This window comes from Pristis pectinata, chromosome 8, assembly GCF_009764475.1.
Source record: "Pristis pectinata isolate sPriPec2 chromosome 8, sPriPec2.1.pri, whole genome shotgun sequence".
NCBI classification, from domain to species: Eukaryota; Metazoa; Chordata; class Chondrichthyes; order Rhinopristiformes; family Pristidae; genus Pristis; species Pristis pectinata.
Window position 1 is genome coordinate 26,362,161 of NC_067412.1, and position 22,866 is coordinate 26,385,026.

The following is a 22,866-nucleotide window of genomic DNA, read 5'->3' on the forward strand; positions in this document are numbered from 1 at the left end:
TAATCCTGTGACTAAAATCAGAATGTGTAAATTTTTGGAAAATGCTGTTTGTAATGGATGTCTAGATTCAGTTTAGGTAAAGTTTCATGTGTATTGTGATTAATTACTACCTGTACAGGTGTAACTTGTGTATTGCTTATTTTTATCTTGCTTTCCATTTCCACAGTGTATTCAGTTCCCAGCTGATGGTGTTATGTAAATTGTACCCAGCTGTCATTGTAGAACAATCCAAAGAGCTGCTAGAATTCTGTGGAACAGTCAGCAATATCAGCAATAAAGAGGACTTCTTCATTCATGTGGTAAGAATTAAAGGGCGAAAACTCATTGAGTGACCAGTTCTGACCTAAAGTAATATTGAAACAGGTTAGATGTGCATTGCCTTTAATTTCCCATGGGCTACGGATTTCCTGATGGCTCAGCACATTCATACAGTCTTTGCTGACCATTACAAACAAGGAGTTGACAGAACTTAACACAGGTGCTACGCATTGTTTTGCTGGATTATGGAGGGGATATTTACTGTGGTTTCCGGTCTTGATTACTATCAAGAAACTTACAGTGGCATTTGCATTGGCTGCATAGGAGGCTGTATTGATAGATGGGGGTAATGTGATGCTATCTTCCAATGAGTTTTTTGTTGCAGCTTATAATTTGATTGTCCCAATCCATGAGCAGAGTGGTGCTATATCAGTGTATCAGCTCTGGACCATTGTAGTACTTTTGAAATGTAGTCAGAGTTATAACAAGGAAAACACTACTTTGTGCACAAAATCCCACAAAACACCAACACACCAGTGTGATAATGGCTCTGTCCTCTGTATTTTAGTGATGTCAGTTGATAAAGTACTCTGATGATACTTAAAGTGGTGCTATGGGTTCTTTAAAAACCACAGATAGGGCATCAGTTTAACATCTTACCCAAAAGATGGCACCTCAGACATTGCAGTGCTCCCTCTGCCTCATTGGAAGGCATTGTAGATTTTTAAGCCTAAATCTCTTGTATGTGATTTGAGCCCACAGCTGTTTAAGTTAAGATTGCTGCCTACTTAGTCAAGGCTGAAGCCACATAAAACAAAATACTGTGGATGCTGGAGATATAAAATAAGACCAGAATATGTAGAAATATTCAGCAGGCCAGGCCACACAAATGCTGACAGACGTGCTATTTTTGGCAATTTTTATTTTCCAACACTTTGTATAGCTTTTTCTTTACCTGTGTTTAAAAGTGCTCAATGGCTAATGAATTTGCACTATTATGAAGTATATTCACCTGTGAAACCAGTTGTCTTTATCAGATATAAATATAACTTAAATAAATACATACGACATTAAACCAAATCCAATTTTGCCCTCTCAGGTGACTGTAAAAGATCCCACATAACTGTGTAAATAAACGTGACAGAACTCTCACTGGTGTCCTGGCCAATGTTTATCTCTTAATTGTTATCACTGAAACTGATTATCAGATTATTGCTGCATAGTTTCTTGTAAGACTTTAGGAAAATTGCTTGTCATGTTTCCTATACTATAGTATTTGAGTATTATGCTCAGTTCTGGTCACCTCACTACAGGAAAGATGTGGAAGCCATAGAGAGGGTGCAGAGGAGATTTACAAGGATGCTACCTGGAATGTGGAGCATGCCTTATGAAAGCAGGTTGAGGGAACTCGGCCTTTTCTCCTTGGAGAGACGGAGGATGAGGGGGGACCTGATAGAGGTGTATAAGATGATGAGAGGTATTGATCGGGTAGATAGTCAGAGGCTTTTCCCCAGGGCTGAAATGGTGGCCACAGGAGGACATAGGTTTAAGGTGCTGGGGAGTAGATATAGAGGAGATGTCAGGGGTAAGTTTTTTACTCAGAGAGTGGTGAGTGCGTGGAATGGGCTGCCAGAAACGGTAGTGGAGGCGGATACGATAGGGTCTTTCAAGAGACTGTTAGATAGGTACATGGAGCTGAGTAAAATAGAGGGCTATGGGTAAGCCTAGTAATTTCTAGGGTAGGGACATGTTCAGCACAGCTTTGTGGGCCGAAGGGCCTGAATTGTGCTGTAGTTTTTCTATGTTTCTATATCTTTTCATAACGGGAAGGGATTGATTGTTGGGAAATGGCCACCCCATCTAACTGTCTGGTGATTTGTGCATGCATCTGTCTCTCTGGACCAGATGCACCAAGTTTCCTGGTCACAGGGTAACTGATTCCAGAATGACGAATGAGCAGCTGTTTCAAGATATGAACAAAAGGTGCTTTCAGTGAAATCTCCAGGCTAATGTAAATTTAAACACAATACTGGAGGTTTGGAACAGGTCGGCCAGCATCTGTGGAGGGAGGAGCAGAGCTAAAGATTTAATTCATTGACTTCTCAACAAGCAACAGTTATGGTGCCAATTGAGTAAACAACATGGTTTTGTACTTTCAGGTTTGGGCGATAGGAGAGTATTTATCTTTGTCTTACGACAGACGTTGCACAGTTGAACAAATCACCAAGTTCTTCGAAACTCTGGAAGCTTTGCTTTTTGAGATCATACAGCTGCGAGCCTCTGCCAGCGTCCTCAAGTGCTCGCCACGGGTTATCACAGTTCTCATGACGACACTGGCAAAATTAGCATCTCGGAGCCAAGACCTGATTCCAAGGTACTCCGTCTAGTTCATTACTAGAAAGGATGATGTGGTGGGGGTTACTCAACAATTTAAAATTAATTCATCAGCACTGTACAGCTATTTTCACAATTACATTATATTTTAAATAAGGAGAAAGTGTTTGCACTGGTAGCTGGGCTGATAACCAAAGGATACAGACTTAAGGTCCTTGGGATAAAACAATAGGGGAGGTGAGATTTACTTATGCAGCAGATTAACATCTGAAATGTGTTGCTTTTAAGAGTTGTGGAAGTAGTAACGTCCAAAAATGGATCAGAATAATATTTGAGGGGAAAAGATGCTAGGTCATGAGCAAATAAGCAGAGAAATGAGAATTAGAGGGCATGGGGGAGAAGCATAGACACAATGGAATAAGTGGTCTTCTCTTGTGTTTTTGTGTGATTTTTGCTCGGGACGAGTGTGAAGCGCAACCCATTCCTAGCCCTTCGACACCACCTAAGCAAAATTGGAGAAAAATTGCCATGTTTTAATGTAGAAATGGGGACTCCTCCACCTGCAAGTTTTTCTCTGAATCACACACTGTCCTGGTCTGGAAATGTTTATTGTTGCCAAGTCTGAATCCTAGAATTCTTTACCCAGCTGCAATATGGGAGTACCTGCAGCAGTAAGACTCCAGCCATTCAGGATGATGGCTTGCCACCACCTTCTCAAGGGCAATTAGGGATGGGCAGCGAATGCTGACCTTGCCAGAGATGTCCACATTCCAAAAAAAAGGGGAATGGAGTAGATGGAAAACAGAGTATCAGTTATTGGTTTCCCCATCTGCGATCACATTTTTTTTTCAGTCCTCGCAGATCAAAAAATTGCAGATGTTGGAAGTTTGAAGTAAAAACAGTAAATGCTAGAAAGATTCAGCAAGTTAAGCAGCATTGTGTAGAAGCTTCTTCATTAGAACTGGTAGAGAGAGAAAACCAGTTAACTTTAAGTTGCAGAGAGGGTGGGGGAGGGGATAAACTGTTGAAGAGGTAATGTGGCAGACAGATTAACAAGGGAAGATAGAGAAGTGGAAAACGAAACCAAAGGAATGTAAGAGCTGTGAATTGCAGAGCTCAGTATGTCACACCCTGCTGGTGGAGAGAGACCAATAGAGTCAATGTTACAGATGGATGATCTACAGCAGAACTGGTTGGTTTTGATACAGAGAAAACAAGTTACCTGAAGTTGTTGAATTTAATATTGAATCTAGCAGGCTGCAACATGCCCAGATGTGACATATCTTCCCCTCCCCTTTCAGCATTCTGAAGAGACTAATAAACTCTCTGACCCACACTTCCATCTCCACCAACCATTCCCCTCCCTATGGCACTTTCTCATGAAACTGCAGGAGACATTACGCCTGTCCTTTCAACTCTTCCCTTCCCACCATCCGGGGATCCAAACGATCCTTCCAGGCAAAGCGGCAATTCACCTGCACTCCCTTTAACCTAATGCTCACAGTGTGGGCTCCTCTGCATTGGAGAAACCAGATTGGGTGACAATTGTGTGGAGCACTTGCTTTCAATCTGCAGAGCCAACCCTGAGCTTCCAGTTGCCTGTCACTTTAACTATCCACCCCACTCTTGTCCTATCGGTTTGTGGCCTCCTACACTGATATACTGAGGCCCAAAGGGAACTTGAGGAACAGCACCTCAACTTCCTTTGTAACATTCCAAACTAAATCTGAATTCAACAGCTTCAGTTAGCTCGCTTTATCTGTTTGTGAGAGATCTGGCCATTTCTGCTGCAGATCAGTTTTTCTTTCTACTTACATGGCCTGACCTGCTTGGCATTCTCTACAGCTCTACATGTCACAGCTTTTACATTCCTTTGTTCATATTAGTTTCTAATTGCCCTCCCTCAGTCTGTCAACCAGACTACATTGTCTACAGCTTACCCCATGGATCACTAACACTTAAGTGTTTCTTCCTATATTCTCCTCTCAGTCAAGAACAATACAATACTAAAATTAATTTCAAAAATGTTACGACCATTTACAACTCATGAAAAGCATAGGGATTAAGTTGGCAGACTGAGACTCCTGTGTTTTGAGTACCAAACCCCTGATTTAAATTTTCAGTTTTAAGTACAGATAACTCAAGTGGAGTCCATAAACTGCATTCTGGATTTTTCTGTAGATTTATAAATGTGAACTTATCCATTTCATTCCTTTTAAATGTTAGAAAGGAATTCTATTAACCCAATGTTTCTGTGTGTCCATGCATAATAATGGCTATAGTATTTAGCCTAATCACTATGTATAAAGTTCATTTTCATTGATTATTCCCCTTCAGAAACAAAGGCGTGAAAATGAATCCAGTAAAATAATTTCATGATGAATCTATTGAAGGAAAGTTTGATTCTGTGATATATTTTCAGTTATGGAGTTGATAGATTTCTTTGCTGGTTCTTCACAGAGTTCTTTGCACTTGTTTGCATTCTAAAAGTAAATGATTTTTTTTAAAGGAAAGAGTTTGTGAAGAATTAGTGATGATATCTTCATTTGTCAATAAAAAATGGACCTGATGAAAAATAAAACTACCTTCACTGACCCCAAGCCTTATTTTCTCTTCAGGGTCTCTCTGTTCCTGTCCAAGATGAGGTCATTTGTTCGAAGTGCTTTGATTTCCTCCTTGTACAGTGAGGATGATATTCAGGAAATCCTGGCCCGTGCCAATGAACTCAACAATCTGCTGAAAGCTCCAAATGTAGCTCAGCTCATACTGGGTCCTTCTGCAGACATTGCCAGCCCAAAGTGGTACAAAGATACAAATGCTTCACTACCCCTCACCATGAGGACTATCAGCAAGATGCTGCAGAGAGAACCAGCACCTGGATTCCCTGTATAGGATCTTTGGACATATTAACTTGTGTGTTAGAGTTCCAAATGTGACAGTTGTTTAACTTGTCTTCAGTTCTTCAAGAAGCCTGGTAACAGAGATGTCTACTATGGAGAGTTATGAAGTGAATGGCTATTGTTTGACTGTTTAACAGGTTGACCTTTCCTTTGGTTTGGTCTGGTTGACAACTTTTTTGTGTCAGAATCATAAATGGATGTTCTGAATTGGAAAAAATACAGATTACAAATATAGATTAAGGTCACCCATACATAAACTTATGTTTCCAAGTCTTACTCGTACGAGGGTTTCATTTTGTTTTTTTTCTCTCATTTAATAAAAGCTGATTAACATATCTCTTATTTCAGAAACCTATTTCAAGGGAGCACTGAAAACTGCCTGCATCTGCAACCTCTGTTTAATCACTCTCAATTAATCGGAGTGTATTCAAGATATGGTTATACACATCAGCATGTGATTGATGCCAATTGCCTGTGTACAAAATGGGGTTTAAACTTTCTTTGTGTCATGTGGTTATCTACTATGAGGGATCTATGATATTCCAAGATAACTGAGGAATAAACAATTTATGTTAGGGGTTCTTAATTGGGCATGTGGGAACTTGAGTTAAAGTGTCAGTGAACTCTTTGATTATGGTAGTATTCTTGGTGGCCTAATAACATCTCTGCTCCAGATAGGTTACTTTTCCTTCTCTGCAACTAGACTCAACATCTAAAAAAGGGTACTTGTGTTGCTTCTGTAAGTCCATATCATCAATGTAAGGCAACATTTTTTTACAGTTTGTATTTTTTGGTAAGGTGACATATTGTTAATTTGTACTTGATACCTATTCCTTTATCTCCTATGCCTACTTGTAAATGCAGATTTGATTGATCCTTAAATGTGATCATTTTTCAATTCAGAGACTCGTGAAGGTTATAATTTGGGTCAATCTGCAAATTGGAGTCAAAAATCACGTATCATGACACAAGTATGTTCTATATCTTTTTTTTCTTTTTAGTAGACAATTATACTTAACAGCTAAATTACAATTTGTTTTGTTGTTGAAAATGATTTTATACTCATTAGAGGGCTTACAACCTGCAAGTTTAAGCTGAGTCTTCTTACAAGGGTTATTTTTTCTTTTCAATCAATACAGCTGCCCCAACCCAATCCTGAAGTTGAAATATTGTCACATCATTGGGTTGTAAATGCAGTTTTCTTTGGGAACCTCACCTGTGTGTTTAGGTATGAAATTTCAATGGACAGCTGAAATTGGCAGAGGGAATTACAGATCATCCTATGCTGACTTCACCGGCCTCTTCCTTCCAGCCAAGGTCACTGTATTGTTTTTTTTCCAAAATAAACTTTATTCATAATAAAAGACAAACTATATACAATTATAAAACAGTGTAAGCCTTTACATTCTTGTACAGATCGTTCATTAGTGTTACCTTTTTATATAAAAAACAGCACCGATGCCACGTGTGGCTCCCTGGGGGCTACCCAGTCCCATATACCATATTTAAGGGGCTTTCTCACCTGACCCTGCCCCTCCCTCTCCAGTGGCAGAAGAACCCTAAACTTGTAGTCCTTCCCCACCGAGCCTTTGCATTGGCTGCACCCAGCTTCAGTGTGTCCCTCAGCACTTACTCCTGCAGCCTGGAATGTGCCAGTCAGCAGCATTCCCCTACGGACATCTCGCAGTGCTGCCAGATGGTCTGGACAGTCTGCTCAGGGAACCACCCCACACTATCCATCAAGTCCTTCTGCAGTGTCTGCAGGATGTTCCGTGCTGACCACTGCCTGATGGACTTGTGGTCAAAGGTATTGGTCTGCAAGAACTTTTTCATGAAGGACAGGTAGCGCGGCAATGTCCAGCTGACTGGGACATTATCAAGAGTAGGAATATTGTCTTCCAGTTTACAACCCTAATAAGATACTTACTGAGACTAACTGCAGTGCCCAAGTGCTCCCAGATCATGGTTAAGTATGGTTAACCGAGGCTGACAGTACAGAGCCCTCTGCCCCTTTACATTCCTACAGTGGCCGCGTAGAGAAGTGCTTAACTTTACACAGTGTAATAAACACACTGGATAAAAATACTTGCAAAGAATACAAGATACTGATTAATCCATGAAAAGTAGTTTTTATTTTGCATAGAATTTTTCAGAAATTGATGCATTTAAAGCTTACATTATTTGAGTATACATTTGAAATATATTCTGAACATTCCTATATAATAAGTCATTAAGTTATAAAATATATTATTTGAACACATTAACATACATGATAATGGAGGTAAAATTATGGTTGTAATACTGAAAGAAATTATTTTAATAGCAAGAGCAATTAATGGTGTAGCTTGTTTGTTTTAAAACAGTTCTGATATGTACTTCACGATACAAATTCAAAACTCAATACAGGCAAGTCTGATTAACTTGCTCCTCCTAATTACTTGGGAGTTTTAATTTAGAAAGGTCATTATTAATCATCCAGAGTTGGAAATGTGATTGGTGTTCAAACATGTAAAATGTATCCTTTTGAATTCTTGAACTTATGGCACCTGTTTATCCACACAGAATTACTGAAATTTGGGTAAGTCATGCATGTGAGAGACATTAACTATTAAAATGTCTATTAAAATGTGAGTTAAATCTAACTCTATACATTTACATAGTTACATATTCACATTAACTGTAATACTCCCTTATATTTAGCTGTCAATAATCTCTTACCTAACTTGTGCATATAAAATTTCAAATTTATTTTCTGATTTAATTGAAGTTTAATTTCTTTTTGAGAGGATAAAGGGTAATTTTTAAACATTTGTTTGAAAAACGATATTGTCTCAATGGCAATGCCCCAAAGATAACCATAAAGTAAGATCTCTGCTTCTTGTAATACCTGATTTTTAAAATGAAAATTCAAGAACTCTCTTGAGTGTTAACTAGCTGTCTATATGGGCTCTGACCACCATGAATGCTTGTTTCTTACTGAATTTGTTTATAAAAATGTTCAAAACCTAGATTAACGCCACATCTACAGAATAGTTTCAAACCAAGTACAAAACATTGAAAGCTGGGGCTTTTTTGGCTCTTTTAAAAAAAAACTTGAGTAAATGATTGATTGTTATTTTGAGGACTGTGGTATTCCTGGGAAACTTCTGTTTATACAGTTGGCGAGTTGTATCCACAATAGGATGTGAGAGTCACACATTTTTCTCTTTGTCCCAGGCCCCAAAAATCTAAATCAGTTACAATAATTATGCAATTCTCACATTTCTGGCAACCTTTTAAGAAGCAGTTTGTTTGCAGCCAGCTTATTGATGTATCTGGGAGCAAATGTGCAGGGAAACCAGGCCCCAGTGTTTCTCCAGTATCTTATCAGTTCTCTCAAGCCTCCCGTAAAGTGAATTTCAATACAGTTGCTGTTACTTTTGGGCAAATGTTACAACCATTGTGTACACATCTAGACCCAATAAAGAGCAATGAAATGAACATCCATTTAATTGTTTTGTACTGTTATTAAAGATGGGTTGATCAGGTGACTTGGGGTCCCCTTTTTCAAATGGGAGATCTTTACCCTGAACACAGAGGATATGGCATTCTCTATCAGCACTTGAATGTCAAAATATCAAAGTCCTGTCCTAAGGATTAATCTTGGTCTTCTAATTTTTCATATTTTCTTGAGATGTAGGTGGATGCAATTTGGCTCATCAAGTCTGTGCCAGCTCTCACAGCAGTCTCGTCAGTTGGATCAGATGAGGGGCAGAGGTTTGAACTTAAGAAGCAAAGAGTTTCCAACTGTCTTTCTCAAAACCTATGCTTTCAAAACGTAATTGTAGTTGCTGAAATTTCTGATGAAAAGCCATTGACCTGAAAATAAACTCCCTCTCTACAGATGCAGCCTGATCTGCTGAATACTTCCAGCATCTTCTGTTTTGTAACTGCTGACAGGTAGAAATTTTGCAAGTACTCTTTAAACTGAACACATTTGATACCTCTGGACTTCTTAAAAATGGTAAAGCATCACTCTGTAAAGGATTCTTAACATGGCTATCTTACAGTTGTGTAAGCAGGGCTTTTTCTAGTTGAAACTGCAGGTTGTACCAGATTAAATTTAGGACTGTGGGGGGAGAGAAATTTGATATAAGGTAGCAATGTAAATCTTGTAATTATTATCTATGTATATATTTAAGTAAAATGTATTTCACTAATCCTTAAAATCCTATTGTCATTCAGTCAGGTGCCATAAATTGGTATCAGGTTAACATACATTAAGAATTTTAATTCTATAGGATACCATTAATGTACAATTGATATTATTTTTACAAAACAGTCATTTATTGGTGGAACAACTATTAAATGTGCTATAAACTCATTGGAACATTTTCCTCTTTGGTCCTGACTGACCAGCTTGTTCCATTAGAGTATTAAGAGGGATTGGCTCCTACATCAGTATGTACTAGAATGGAAATGTTGAAGTTAAACTAATTAAAGATTCAATCCAACCAGGTTAGGCCCATTTAATCCAACACTTCAAAATGTAGCAACAATTTTATATCTTTGGTCTAATTTATATATCAATTTACTCAGTAATTGAAGATTTTATTACAGTGATCACTGCAGCAGAGATTGGACTGTTACAAATTGTTAAAAATTCCTGGCAAAACCTGACTTGGGTTTTTCATTCGACTTGGATTTTGTCATGATACGGCAATGAAACTGACAGTTTATTAGTGTAGGACAATATTTTCTTGAAATAGCTTCTAGTTTTGAAAACTGAGAAGGTTAAAACCTTTGTTAGAAGGCCTTAGGGAATATTACGTTTATGCAGCAGTGTAGAATGGGTAACTTCCTGTTAAATACTTAACTGGGTGCATTAAATACAGAACATTATTATCAGCTAGACTATGAAAATCTCATAGTGGTCTTAAATCCACAAGCCTCTTGTTCAAATGAGAGTGCCATCCCTGGGCCAAGCTGATTCTAGTGCAGTCTTTTTAAAGGGGCAAGTTCTAAAACTGTTATTGTAAGAGTTCATTTTTCCTTTGTTTCCTAGTTTAAATCTCTCTCAATCTCTAAGGCAAAACCTAGGAATCCAGGTCTAAACTGAGTAAGTTTAAATCAAGAGGAACTTAAAAACAAAATGGGAGCACTGACCATGCACATAACTTTTATTAAGCTCTACAATTATTCTCAGATGGACAGCCATCAGGACACCGCTTAAGAGTTTGGCGCAAGTGGCTTTTAAGAAAATTATCTTAGTATGAATAAAATTCTTGGAAGGTTTGAGCTGATTTTGAGCCTTTTGTGGTTGCTGCTTTTAATCAATCCTCCATATACGAATCATATTTTGGCAAAAAGTGATTTAAAAGAATAATTGTTTTGTATAAACTTTTAATATCTTATTACTGAGTTTAGGAGGTAAAGCTTGAACAGCTACAATGCAATTTCACCACCATCCGTCAACCAATTGTTGCTTAAATATGTTGCTTAAACATTACTTCTCTTCATCCCTTTATGTGTAAGTGATGTCCAATAACCGAGAACTAACAGGCTGATGCACTGATCTTCTCAGCAATTAGGAAATCTGACTTAGCAACAAGGAATCGTGGTCTCTCACCTGCTGAGCGGATCAGGTTAACTGCACTGCAATTAGAAGCAAGAAATTAGGTCCTGAAATCAGGAACTCCTGGACTTCAATATGTTTTAGCATTACATCTCAGTCAACTGTGTGTATATTCTAAAATTGCATCTACAAGAGGAGCCAGCAAAACACAAATCTGATCCTGCAGTAATTTTAGGTCATAAGGAGACAGAGGGAGAAGGTACTTTAATGGATGGATTCAATGTTGGAAGATAGGAAAGGGGTGGTTTAAGTTTGACAACAATGATTACCTGTCATAATCTGCTCCAATTAAGCTGGTTCCATTTACTGCCAGGATTCTGTCCCCGATCCCCAATCTCCCATCAGAGGCTGCTGGACTGTCAGGCAGAAGGGTTCTGATATAAATCCCTGGGGATTTTAAGGTTGTATGCTACAAATAGATGAGAATACCAGTTTAAAATGCACCATACATGATTTTACTCAAACAAAGGTTTGTGATCAAAATATTTGCTAACACTAGCTGAAATTTGTAATGCTCATGTCACATGGGTGGCTTTATCTGTAAAGCATTTTTTCAGGAAAATGTCTTGTATATGGTAAACAAAGTTCATTTAATGATTAAGCAAAATGAACTGGTTAGAATTTTGTCAAAATTGTATAAATTTCAAATATATCTGCTGTACAAACTGATAGATCATTACACACTGTTCATTGCGTAATTGTGAATATAAATGAAGACATGCGTTTATGTAGACCATTTATTTAACTTAAACCATTGACTTTTTTTTCCTCCACTGATGCTACCTGACCTGCTAAGTATTTTCAGCATTTTGTTACTTGGTGGTTTTTCGTATACCTTTCATAACATCCCAAAGCACTCTATAGCCAATGAAGTTCTTTTTACATGTTGTCATAGTAGTGGTATAGGAAGCTGGAAATGGCTATAAAATTGGTAGGAGCAAGGTCATAGTGACGTGGGATCTTTTACATCCATCTAAAAAGAGCAAAGGGGAATTACTAAATGTCTTATCCAAAAGACTTCACCTCTGATCTGCTGTCCTGGACTGTCAGCCTAAACATCTGTGTTTAAGTTCCTGGACTGTGACTTGAACCCTCAGATTCCAAAATGAGAGTGCTACTAGCTGAGCTACAGCTAATACTATAGACACTATGATACTATTACAGATGAAAGTGTATTTCATCTAACTTACCAGTCCATCAATCAGTCCCATTCCTAAACCAATAGGCCCCCGCCCCAGCTCCACTGCAAACACATAACATGAATCATCATCACCGGAGCTCAGGCTGGAAGATGTTGGAGTTGGTAAGTCATATGTTGCAGATACTCTTCCTGCCAAAAATAAATGCATGCATTCACCTGGTGGTTACAAATAACTACAAGCCATTTTTACATCTAGTGGACAGTGGTCTTCATTTGACTCTGGAGAAAGTATATTATTCTGAATGCTCAGTTCCTTAACCAATCGAAACCATGAGGTTTAAATTCCAAATTTGGAATCAATATACTCATATCAATATATGGAATTGAATTTAGGAGCCAAGAGGTAATGTTGCAGCAATATAGGACCCTGGTCAGACCCCACTTGGAGTACTGTGCTCAGTTCTGGTCACCTCACTATAGGAAGGATGTGGAAGGCATAGAAAGGGTGCAGAGGAGATTTACAAGGATGCTGCCTGGAATGCAGAGCATGCCTTATGAAAGCAGGTTGAGGGAACTAGGCCTTTTCTCCTTGGAGCGACGGAGGATGAGGGGGGACCTGATAGAGGTATATAAGATGATGAGAGGCATTGATCGGGTAGATAGTCAGAGGCTTTTCTCCAGGGCTGAAATGGTGGCCACAAGAGGACATAGGTTTAAGGTGCTTGGGAGTAGGTATAGAGGAGATGTCAGGGGTAAGTTTTTTTACTCAGAGTGGTGAGTGTGTGGAATGGGCTGCCGGCAATGGTGGTGGAGGCGGATACGATAGGGTCTTTTAAGACACTTTTGGATAGGTACATGGAGCTGAGAAAAATAGAGGGCTATGGGTAAGCTTAGTAATTTCTAAGGTAGGGACATGTTTGGCACAGCTTTGTGGGCCGAAGGGCCTGAATTGTGCTGTAGGTTTTCTATGTCTAATAACATTCATTATTAAACTCAGATTTGTCAATAGGTTTAAATATCAGAAACACCACCCAAGTAGAAATTTGTCATTGGTCACAAGCACTAAACAGGCACTCTGTTGTACACTCTGCTTGTGCTCCCACCCAACCCTGTATCCTGCCCCATTGACTTAAATGAATCCAAAAAAATAAATATGAATTTGCATTGCAGCCAACAGCAATCTTCAGCAAGAGCACCCAAGAATCATTGGGGAAACCCTTAACAGTGTAGTTCAACTGGCCCCCACCATAACAATATTGACAGCTAGCTCATGATCCCAACCCAGCAATTTGCAAAGAATGCTATTTAACTCTTGTTGCAGCAGAGGATGGGAGGAGAGGAAAGGGTGGTGCAAGGGGAGTGCTGATCGTCTCCCCAACATTTTTTATTATTCACCAATCAGCTCCTCAACTAATATTTTTCACTCTCACTTCCCCATCTGAACTTCCCATCATGATTGTCCCTACAACCATATTTCCCTGATGCCTTCAATTTCACCAATCCTCACCACTTGTACAACAACATCTTTCCCCAACCTCCCCACTCTGATGCCCAACTGATTTTCTCCACAACTTCCTCAATGGCAGTAAGTTCTGGTTCAAAGGCCTGGGTTGAGTATTTAAGTGTCTGATGCCTGTCCCATCTCATCCAAGGCCCTCAGCTTTGTACAGATAAAAAAAAATTCCTGTGCAACATGGTGTAAGCATTTCATTTCACAACCTTTACATTTTCTCTTTCCTGTTCTGTATTTGAGTGCTATCTGCAAGCCCATAAGCCAATGCAATGTTTTTTTTTTAAATACTTTGTTGGCATTTTCACTGGACAGTTTAATTTTGACTAAACTTTGGTCCAATCCACTTTACAGGATATTCACTACTTCCATTTCCCAGGCTGTACTTGGTTCACTCCGCAGTACTGGATTTTGTTGAGTATCCTGACAGTTACCTTCTCCCTCATTGGCTCTGCTTCTGTAGATACTGTTTCTCCTGGAGTTTGATGGAAGTCTACCATATCCATTTGTCTGTACAAGATCAAAGTTCAGAGGTGTACTTGGAAGAGTTAAAAGGCAAGAAGGATCAAATGGCTGCATACTTTTCCCTGGAGCCCTCAGCCTTCCCTGAGTAGTCTGTAGATACAGGTTGTGTTGGTTGTGGCAGGTGTTAAAATCACCATATGATCCACTGACCCAGGAAGTGCTCAACCTTGTTCCATCCTTTTCTGCATCAACATTATTATTTAGGTGATTGTTTTTGCCTGATTGCTGATTAAGCATCTTAAGATTGGAAAATGTTGCCAGGTTACCTGAAGAGAGTTCATGGCAGTTGTAGTAAACTGGAAATTCAGCCTGTAAGAAATAAACCACAGTTATAACAATCAACGTACATTCTTGAAGGAACATTAGAATGCACACCATGTTGATAGCCCCAATCCAAAGATAGGAAGAAGAACATTAGTGTTTTTAGTTCATTTTGCAAACAAAGCAGCCCAGACAATTAACCAGAGACAGTTGAGCCATGAGTGCAAAAGGCAATGATTCCTGTTATGTGGAACCCACTTTATTGCTTGACAAAAATAATAAAATTACATTGTTATAGCTTCTCAATATGCAAATTGTTGAGAATCTACTCTATGCACAACTCAGTTCAGGTTATCCCAGGTAATTAAATCAACTTTCTTTATCCATCACTTTGATTGTAAATATGATTGAACACTTTACAACAATTAAAAGGCCAATTGGATTCATAGAAATGACATTGCTCTGGCTTAAAACATAAAGCAGCATTTAATTTCCCATTATGTACATGATTCATGTTTAATGCAGATCTGTGGTGAGAGTTTAACCCTTTATGACCAGGTGAATCCTCTTCCATGTTGGTGACCAGGGCAGAAAGTAACTGTATTTTGTGTGTGTGTGTGTGTGTGTGTGTGTGTGTGTGTGTGTGTGTGTGTGTGTGTGTGTGTGTGTGTTTAATGACCATTTATTTCTTGTTGTATGCCTTTTGGATAAATTGTTGTATCAACCACTTCTGTTACTTGGGAGTTGTCTAGAAACTCCAGCTGGTTTACTTGCCTTATAGAGTAGAGCAATATAAAAAAGAACCTAAGGATGATGGGTGATGAGTTTAGGACATTGTTGCCAAGGAAGAAGCAAGACGGTAAGCAAGTATGAGGGAAAGCAGAACAGGACCTCCAGGTAATGGCAGGTGCTGGAGCAGTGGGAGATTGCCCAGAGTACAAGTGATAAGTGGAAGTGATATTGTCAAGGTTCTGGGAGAAGACACAAAATTGAGACACGTGGCCATATATGAAAAAAGGAAGATAATATTGGTGGTAGGAATTGGCTGGAAAAGTAAAAATGCTAGTAAGTTTATTAGCAGCACTGATGAGGTCTCCTATAAAGATATGGTGAGATTGTGAATGGAGATTTTAATCCAGGGCCCTCATTTCTTGAGTCACTCATTTGGCACATACAGCCAGGTGCAAGGACTGGAATTGGGTGACTACGTCGTCTGCTTAAAGGCACTGGATAAACCTGCAACTTTCAGACAATTTTTTTAAATTGGGCTTTGGTATGAGCTGTCAAATGACAAAATTGAAGCAAAGCTGTTTGACATGGATCTAATATTTGACGAAATGTGCAGGACAGCACAAGTATGGAAAGAGTACTGACAAACAAAACAGCTTTAATTGGGGCATAAGCAGAAAATCCAAAATAACAGTAATTATGGTGTGGTCCTCTGAGACCAGATCATATGAATGCTACAAGCACTTTCAGAGAAAACAGAAGGTAACATGAATACTAAAGAATATTGAGGCTTTCTCAGTTCACATCATGCGCTGCAATTTTTGTAGAAGGTAGTTACACAGTGAGTCATATGGATAGAAAATGTAGGAGGCCTTGTTAGGGCTGTTGTAGAAGCCACCCAGAGCCTTGGAATGCCTGTTCAAGATGCTCTTATATTTTAATTGCCAGTGGATAGGTCACATTGCATGGGTGTGCAGGTGTCTCACGAGGGAACCTGCTGGTAATCCTCACTTGGCTCAGGTCCAAGAGGGCAAAAGTGTAGAGCAATCCCGATGGAGTACCACCCATGCATTAGACCTGAGGATAATGACGTGAAGTCAGATAAATAGGCTTAACGCTTGTAGATGTAGCTACCAAGAATACACTAGTGGCCTCCTTATTCAGTCAAAGGTACTGTAGTCAATATGTGCATTGATGCAGCCACAAGTTCATCACTTCGGCAGAAATTCATTTCCTTCTATGTCCACTGCATGATGGCATGCGCACTGTGATTCTCACCGACAGGTTCACCACTGACCCAAGCCCAGTGCAGATTGGTATCAAGCAAGGATGTTGCTTTTCCAAAATCATGACATCCTCAGTGAAACATTGCATTTCACTTCCGACAGGCATCCTGCTGGAACAGAGCTTATTTACAAGGTGAAAGGAAAACCGTTCAACTTTTATTGCTTCCTCTCGAGAACCAGGGTCACTTCAACCTCAATCATCAAGCTGCAGAATTTAGTCAATGTTAGTGATTGTACATCTTTAGATATCGAGCTCCAAGGCATCTATGATTCATTCATGTAGCAAACATCTTTCAGACTGACACCAGACTCCTGAAACAAGCACTCTACTCTGAGCACCATTGAGGCAATAGACCTGTGCCTATATTGTCTTATGTTATTCTTTCTGCTGATGGGTATTGCTTCACCTTTCTCTGTATTAAATTTCATCTGTCACTTGCCTATCCATTCAGCCAGCCTATGTCTTCTTGCAGTGTCATATTATCCTTCTTACATTCGGGGAACTTGTGTAAGTACAAGAGCATATTGAGACTTTCTCAGTTCACATCATGCGCTGCAATTTTTGTAGGAGGTAGTTACACAGTTGTCCTTAGAGTGCTAGTAACATTTTTTTTTACCTGTAATTCCTTGGTTGTAGCACATCTGTTGGTTGACTGGCATTTGGCGCGCAGGCTCCAAAGAAAGTGACGTATGTACAACAGGTGTCTGTACATGTTTTCATCTACAATCTCTGCATCCAGGTCCACCTTAAAATTACTGGTGGGCAGCACCAGAGGAGGATACTGATCAAAACTCAACAGAATGTCCTCTGTGGAGAAGAAAATATATGGGAGATCATCACATGACAAGGGATACACTCAAACTTTACTTTTATATTATATTGTATTTGTTTTTCAGGATGTGGTCATCACAGCCCGGGCCAGAATTTGTTTTTGTTCTGCTGATAGGAATTTGTGAATGGTACATACACTTTCTTCCAGGACACTTGATCTATTTTCCTGTGACCTTCCTCTGATGGTGTTTGGGAAATGGACCAATGCCTATTCTAAGCTGATGAAAAATGGTAACGGGGCAAGAATTTGGGGACACAGAATGAGGGTGTTTGGCAAAAGAACTAAAGGTGACATGAGAAAAGTTTGTTTTATTCATTGTGTGTTGAGAGTCCAGAATACGATAGGTAGCTGGCTGGATTGCACTCGCATAAAGCCAGCACCACGATGGGCTGAATGCTCCTTCTGAGTCAGTGTGGACTCTTGGAAGTACTGATCTATTTCAACACGGTGAATTTGAACAGGAATTCCCTTTGCAGAGTAACCATGATACAATCCCCTAACAGTTTGAGGTGATTTTATAGAATGCTATTTATCAGTAATCAATACTGTAATTCTGAAAATCATTACTAACAATGACTTTCTTGTTCAGGAGGACCAGAGAGAAGAGGAAGAAAGATAGCAAACAGCAGTAAAGAAATACCCATTTTAAATGTGTTATCAATGTGCATCTTATAGCATTGAGCTGTTAGTCCTGGGAACGAAATGAAAATCAGTCTGTTCCCTGTTGCAATGAGTCCATGCCACCATTTGAACTTGGAATGCTAAGATTGCAGACTTGTGACCAGCAATGGCCATCTATATTGTGGAAATTAGGCCTGGTCAGTTTTGGTAAGTGCCTGTGACTCCTGAAGGTACTTTTGCACACAGTAAGCATCATAACTGATGCATCACAAGCACACATGCTTGCATCAGGTGTGCATACAAAAATCCTGCAACTACGATCCCACTTAATTCTTCACAGAGCATGATTTTACTTCATATTTTTTATGAGTTAATAGGAGCAAAAGATCAACATTCCAAACATGCTGTCAGTTAAGCAGACTTAGTAATAGTCAGTTCTTGGCCAGAAAAACCACCTGGGAGTACTAGCCGCAGTAAACTTACTGCCTGGGAAACAACTGATCCAACCAGCAGACTAAATTCACAAAGGATCTCAGTCAGATTGCATGCATTGTTAAACAAACATTCGCTAATAAATTTCTGGACCATTATGTTTTCTATAAACAATATAAATGTATTTATTTTCATAGGCTTTTGAAATTTCTATGCAGACATCCATTCCTTTCAATGGAAGAACACTGTAATCTTGCACTATGGCAAAAGTAAATATTTCGTTTTTTTTCTATTTTGTTTGGTACAGCAAATCTCTGAAATATATATTTTTAAAATTAGTACCACAATTTCTGCTTCTCTGCTAAAACCATCACCTTACCCGTTTTGTACAACTTTTCCCTCTCCGCAGCACTTGGCTGCCACGCTGCTATGTGGTCCAGTCCAGCTGCTGCTTGGTGGTGCGTTAGTATGTGAAGGAGCTGGGATGGGTTTAAGGCCTGGAATTCTCTCCTTAGGCAACTCCAGCTACACTATAACAAAATATGACAAAGTATAAATCAACACAGAGAGACTGCTGTTGAACACTGAGAATGTGAGTGTTTTGGATAGCAGTTCCTATACTGATATTACTGAGAGCAATTATTACAATATCTTCTGACATCTCTGCATCACTGTATTATCTTTAATCCATAAATTGCATCCAGAGATATCTTTGGATGTGTCAGAATGTACATCTCAGGGTTACGTCCATGTAAAGGTCATATTTAGGAAAAAGTCCAAACTAAGTTATGGATAACTGGTACCTCAGTGTAAGAAAATGCAAACTCCTTTCTTCGAATCACAGAATTGTTATCGATGGAGACTATTTGGCACATCACATCTGTCCTGGTTCTTTGTAGAGTAATCCAGTCATTCTCATTACCCTCTTGCTAAGTAAAACAGCTTTTTCATACATCACCTGAATCTTTTGCCAATAACTTTAAATCTGTGTCCTTTCACCATTCTGCTAATGGGAACAGTTTCTCTCTATTTACCCCATCTAAACCTGTCATAATTTTGAACATGTGTTAAATCTCCTCCAAATATTCTCTGCTTCAGAGAGAACAATACTGGCTTTCCCAAATGTTACTAAATTTCCGTGTAGCTTGGAAGTATTCATATTTATCAGATAAGTCAAAAAACTCTCCTAACTCTCTCATTAGATTTTCAAGAACTGATTACCACTACTACAAGAGTGGCTTGGAATTACAGACCAATTTTTAAGGCTATGGAACACTGGATTTAGGATGCTCCTAAAGCCTCTGCTAATTAACTAATAGAGCAATGGTTTATATGTGAACAGTGGCCATATGAATACATCCTCTCACCTAACAGTGAGAGAAATCATCCTTGTGTAAATATTACTCTGCTGCAGAAATTCAGGGAATGGAAACACATTTGTTGCTTTGGTTCCCACTGAATATACCAGATGCAATCACATCAATAGAATTTGCCTGCTATAAGCAATAGCCTATAGTTATAGGTTCCATTTCTCCCATTGTATTTCCTTTCATTTTAGTTGTTTAGCTACCTGCATATTGAAATCCACATTATAAAAAGTAGCTTAAGTTGTTGTAGGTCACCCTGGTCTGTAACAAAGTAGTGCGAATGGTAACTACAAGAGTAAGTAGGTCAATTAATTCCATTACCTGCATGAGACTAGACGCTGGTATAGCCAGAAGCTTTACAGCACTACTGAATTTGAAAAAAAATTCATCTGCGATGTTACCCATTCCTACATTTTGTATCCACTCCAGCAACAGCTGGAGACTGGCTTGCATCTGTTCCCCTTTGGACCAGTGAAAAAAACGTTGCCTTGAGCCTGTGCAATAAGAAAAAGCATAGATAGATAATCAGCTGCTACCCCTGAAGTCGCGCTACCTTAACTGTACACTCTGTGGACATGGTGCTTTTCAAGTTAATTGGTGACAGTGCAGTGAAATGGAACATTTATTGACTTTGCTCTTAGTGACAACATTATGGCAGAAAAAACTGGAAAGACCTGCAAGATAAAGATCTGATTACATTATCTCAACCGTGCGGATCTTCTCCAACCTCATGTGGCAGTCTTCTATTACATACAAGACATTTTCCATTTTCCACACTGTTAATTTTAAGACCTGTCTGAAAAATATTAACCAAGTGCAAGTTGATGCATGTCTGAGGAGAATTTTATACACTGGGAATAGCTTTCTATCTTTAAAATTGCTAATCTGGCATGGGAAAAGAAACAAAACTTTCACATTGTATAAGAGACTTCTTTGAGTCCTGTACAGCCTAAAGAGAAAAAGTCTGACACATGTTTCTATAATTATACAATATTTCTTAATCGAGGCATACACATCGATGTTTGAGGCTAGCAAGAGTATATTCTAAATTTCAACAGCAAAAAACAAAAACAAAATGTTCCTATTTAGTACAAGGAAAATCTGAAGAGAAAATTACCTGAAGTTATGAATACCCTTTTACCGAACTCTTGTTGGCTAACTGCATTTTTCCATATTACTGCATCAACCCTTTGTTCTCAAACACATCCAGAAGTTCATGGATAGTTCAATGAACTACAGTTAAGTTTTGTTCTTTTTAAATCCCTTCTCCAAATAGTTAAATGTCAAGTGGGCTAGAAACTATAGTGAATCATTAAATGGCTGATGCAGCTAATACAAGGTGGTTCAGCTATCAGTTTTCAGCAAGGTTTGTGCACTTCTCAGATTGAACTAGTCTGTTGTTTTAGTTCAACATCACTTTACAAGATATTGTAGGGGGAACTGTGGGTGATTCAGAATGGGAAATGGACAATTTCACATGTGTATTTAAATAAGGCATAAACTGAAAATTGACTTAAGTTCATTGCCACCAGAAGCTTGGTTATCAGGCCAACTTCAGACATGAAGTGTTTCATTACCTATAACAAGTGCTTAAAACCAGACCAATACATTTCTCCACAACTTGTTTCTGTTTTGCAGAATTTTTTTGTAACTTGCTTCAAATTCCTATTCTGGTTTAATAGCCCACCATATAATACATACAAGTTGAAATAAATTTTTTAAAGTTCTAAAACCATTTCTCACATCTTCATGATTTTGATGTTTTTTTCCATATGCAATTGTATACTTTCCATTCATTTTTTTAAAACTAGAGTGGAGATAACAGCTTTGCCACTACTTTGCTTTTCATATATAGCTCCCCACAGCCCAGATGCTTTTCCCTCTTCTCCTCTGTTGACTGTTTCAGTAAATTCTTCCATTGGTGTAAGGCACACTACGCTACTTATTAAAGTGAGACCAGACATGGCATATCAAGAGGGGATTTGGATATATAAGCCATCATAATTGGTTCTGATTACGTCCTCAACAACACCCATGTATTTGTTTCCCAGTACGAGTCACAGGGTATTTATAAAGGCCATAACATCGGGCAATATTTTTTCCTTCCCTTTCCTTTCCTAGATCTCTCCTCCTACTCAGGAAATGCTAAAGCTAATGATCAATAGGATGATCAGCAGGATGATCAATATGATTAATTAGGAAATGCTGAACCAATGCACAGAAAACATCAAATCTGGGACTTTCCTAGTTGTATAGCTTGGTCTGCATTAGACAGTCCATTTATCAGCTAAATCACCTATGCAACTGAAGTTAATACTGCAGATAGATTATTTAGATTATATGTATATAAGCCATGAACATTTTATTCATCTTTTCAGTTCTGAAATTATCATATACCCTTATGTTATAGGGGGCCATTTGGCCCATTGAGTCTGTGCTGGCTTTCAGATCCCATTCCCCCACATTTCCCTGCAACATATTTTTCCCATATGCCCATCAACTCTCCCCGATTCTCAAGATGCCCATCTACACTAGGGGTGATTTACAGTGGCCGATTAACCTACCAGCATAATTTTGAGAGATGGGAGAAAACTGGAGCATCCAGAGGAAATCCACATGGTACTAAATCATATGTTTCATAGTCTCAAGTAAAAACCATGCCACATCAACCACATTTTCCTCAGTGATCCTCACTGTTGCTTTAGCAAATAACTCTATAAATTAGTTAGGTACAACTTGCCTTTAACAACTGCAATTTCCGGAAATCTGAAATGTGGACTTCTTTGACCTCAAGCAATATCTCCATTTCTCTTTCAACAGATGGTGCCTGACCTGCTGAATGTTTCCAGAATTTTTTTGTTTATATTGTAGCGACTCAACGCACCAGCATCGAACCAGCTCCTGACATCACGAACGTCGTCGGAGGCCCTGATCCAAAATGACGCGGGGCCCTCCTTCTTCCCCATCGTCGGGCTAGGAAAGCCCACGCGCAGGAAAGTCAGGTGACCCGCATGTGACATCAGTGCAGGAACTGTAGCGTGGGAAGTTTTCGGCT

At 39.0% G+C, this 22,866-nt stretch overlaps 2 protein-coding genes across 2 annotated transcripts in view; one reads left to right on the forward strand and one right to left on the reverse strand.

The window, feature by feature from the left end:
* The window catches only part of ap5z1 (adaptor related protein complex 5 subunit zeta 1), a 44,248-nt gene extending 36,866 nt beyond the window's left edge, over nucleotides 1-7,382 (forward strand). The window contains exons 15-17 of the mRNA XM_052021517.1: nucleotides 167-299; nucleotides 2,418-2,632; nucleotides 5,211-7,382. Of these exons, the coding sequence (XP_051877477.1) occupies nucleotides 167-299; nucleotides 2,418-2,632; nucleotides 5,211-5,484 (622 nt within the window). The 3' untranslated portion in view covers nucleotides 5,485-7,382. The remainder of the gene's footprint in view (nucleotides 1-166; nucleotides 300-2,417; nucleotides 2,633-5,210) is intronic.
* Nucleotides 7,383-11,026: 3,644 nt separating this feature from the next.
* The window catches only part of radil (Ras association and DIL domains), a gene marked incomplete at its 5' end in the record, with an annotated part of 74,156 nt that continues 62,316 nt past the window's right edge, over nucleotides 11,027-22,866 (reverse strand). Inside the window, 7 exon segments of the mRNA XM_052021314.1 lie at nucleotides 11,027-11,126; nucleotides 11,376-11,515; nucleotides 12,297-12,436; nucleotides 14,192-14,591; nucleotides 17,176-17,366; nucleotides 18,824-18,974; nucleotides 20,133-20,305. Coding sequence (XP_051877274.1) covers nucleotides 11,027-11,126; nucleotides 11,376-11,515; nucleotides 12,297-12,436; nucleotides 14,192-14,591; nucleotides 17,176-17,366; nucleotides 18,824-18,974; nucleotides 20,133-20,305 — 1,295 coding nt within the window.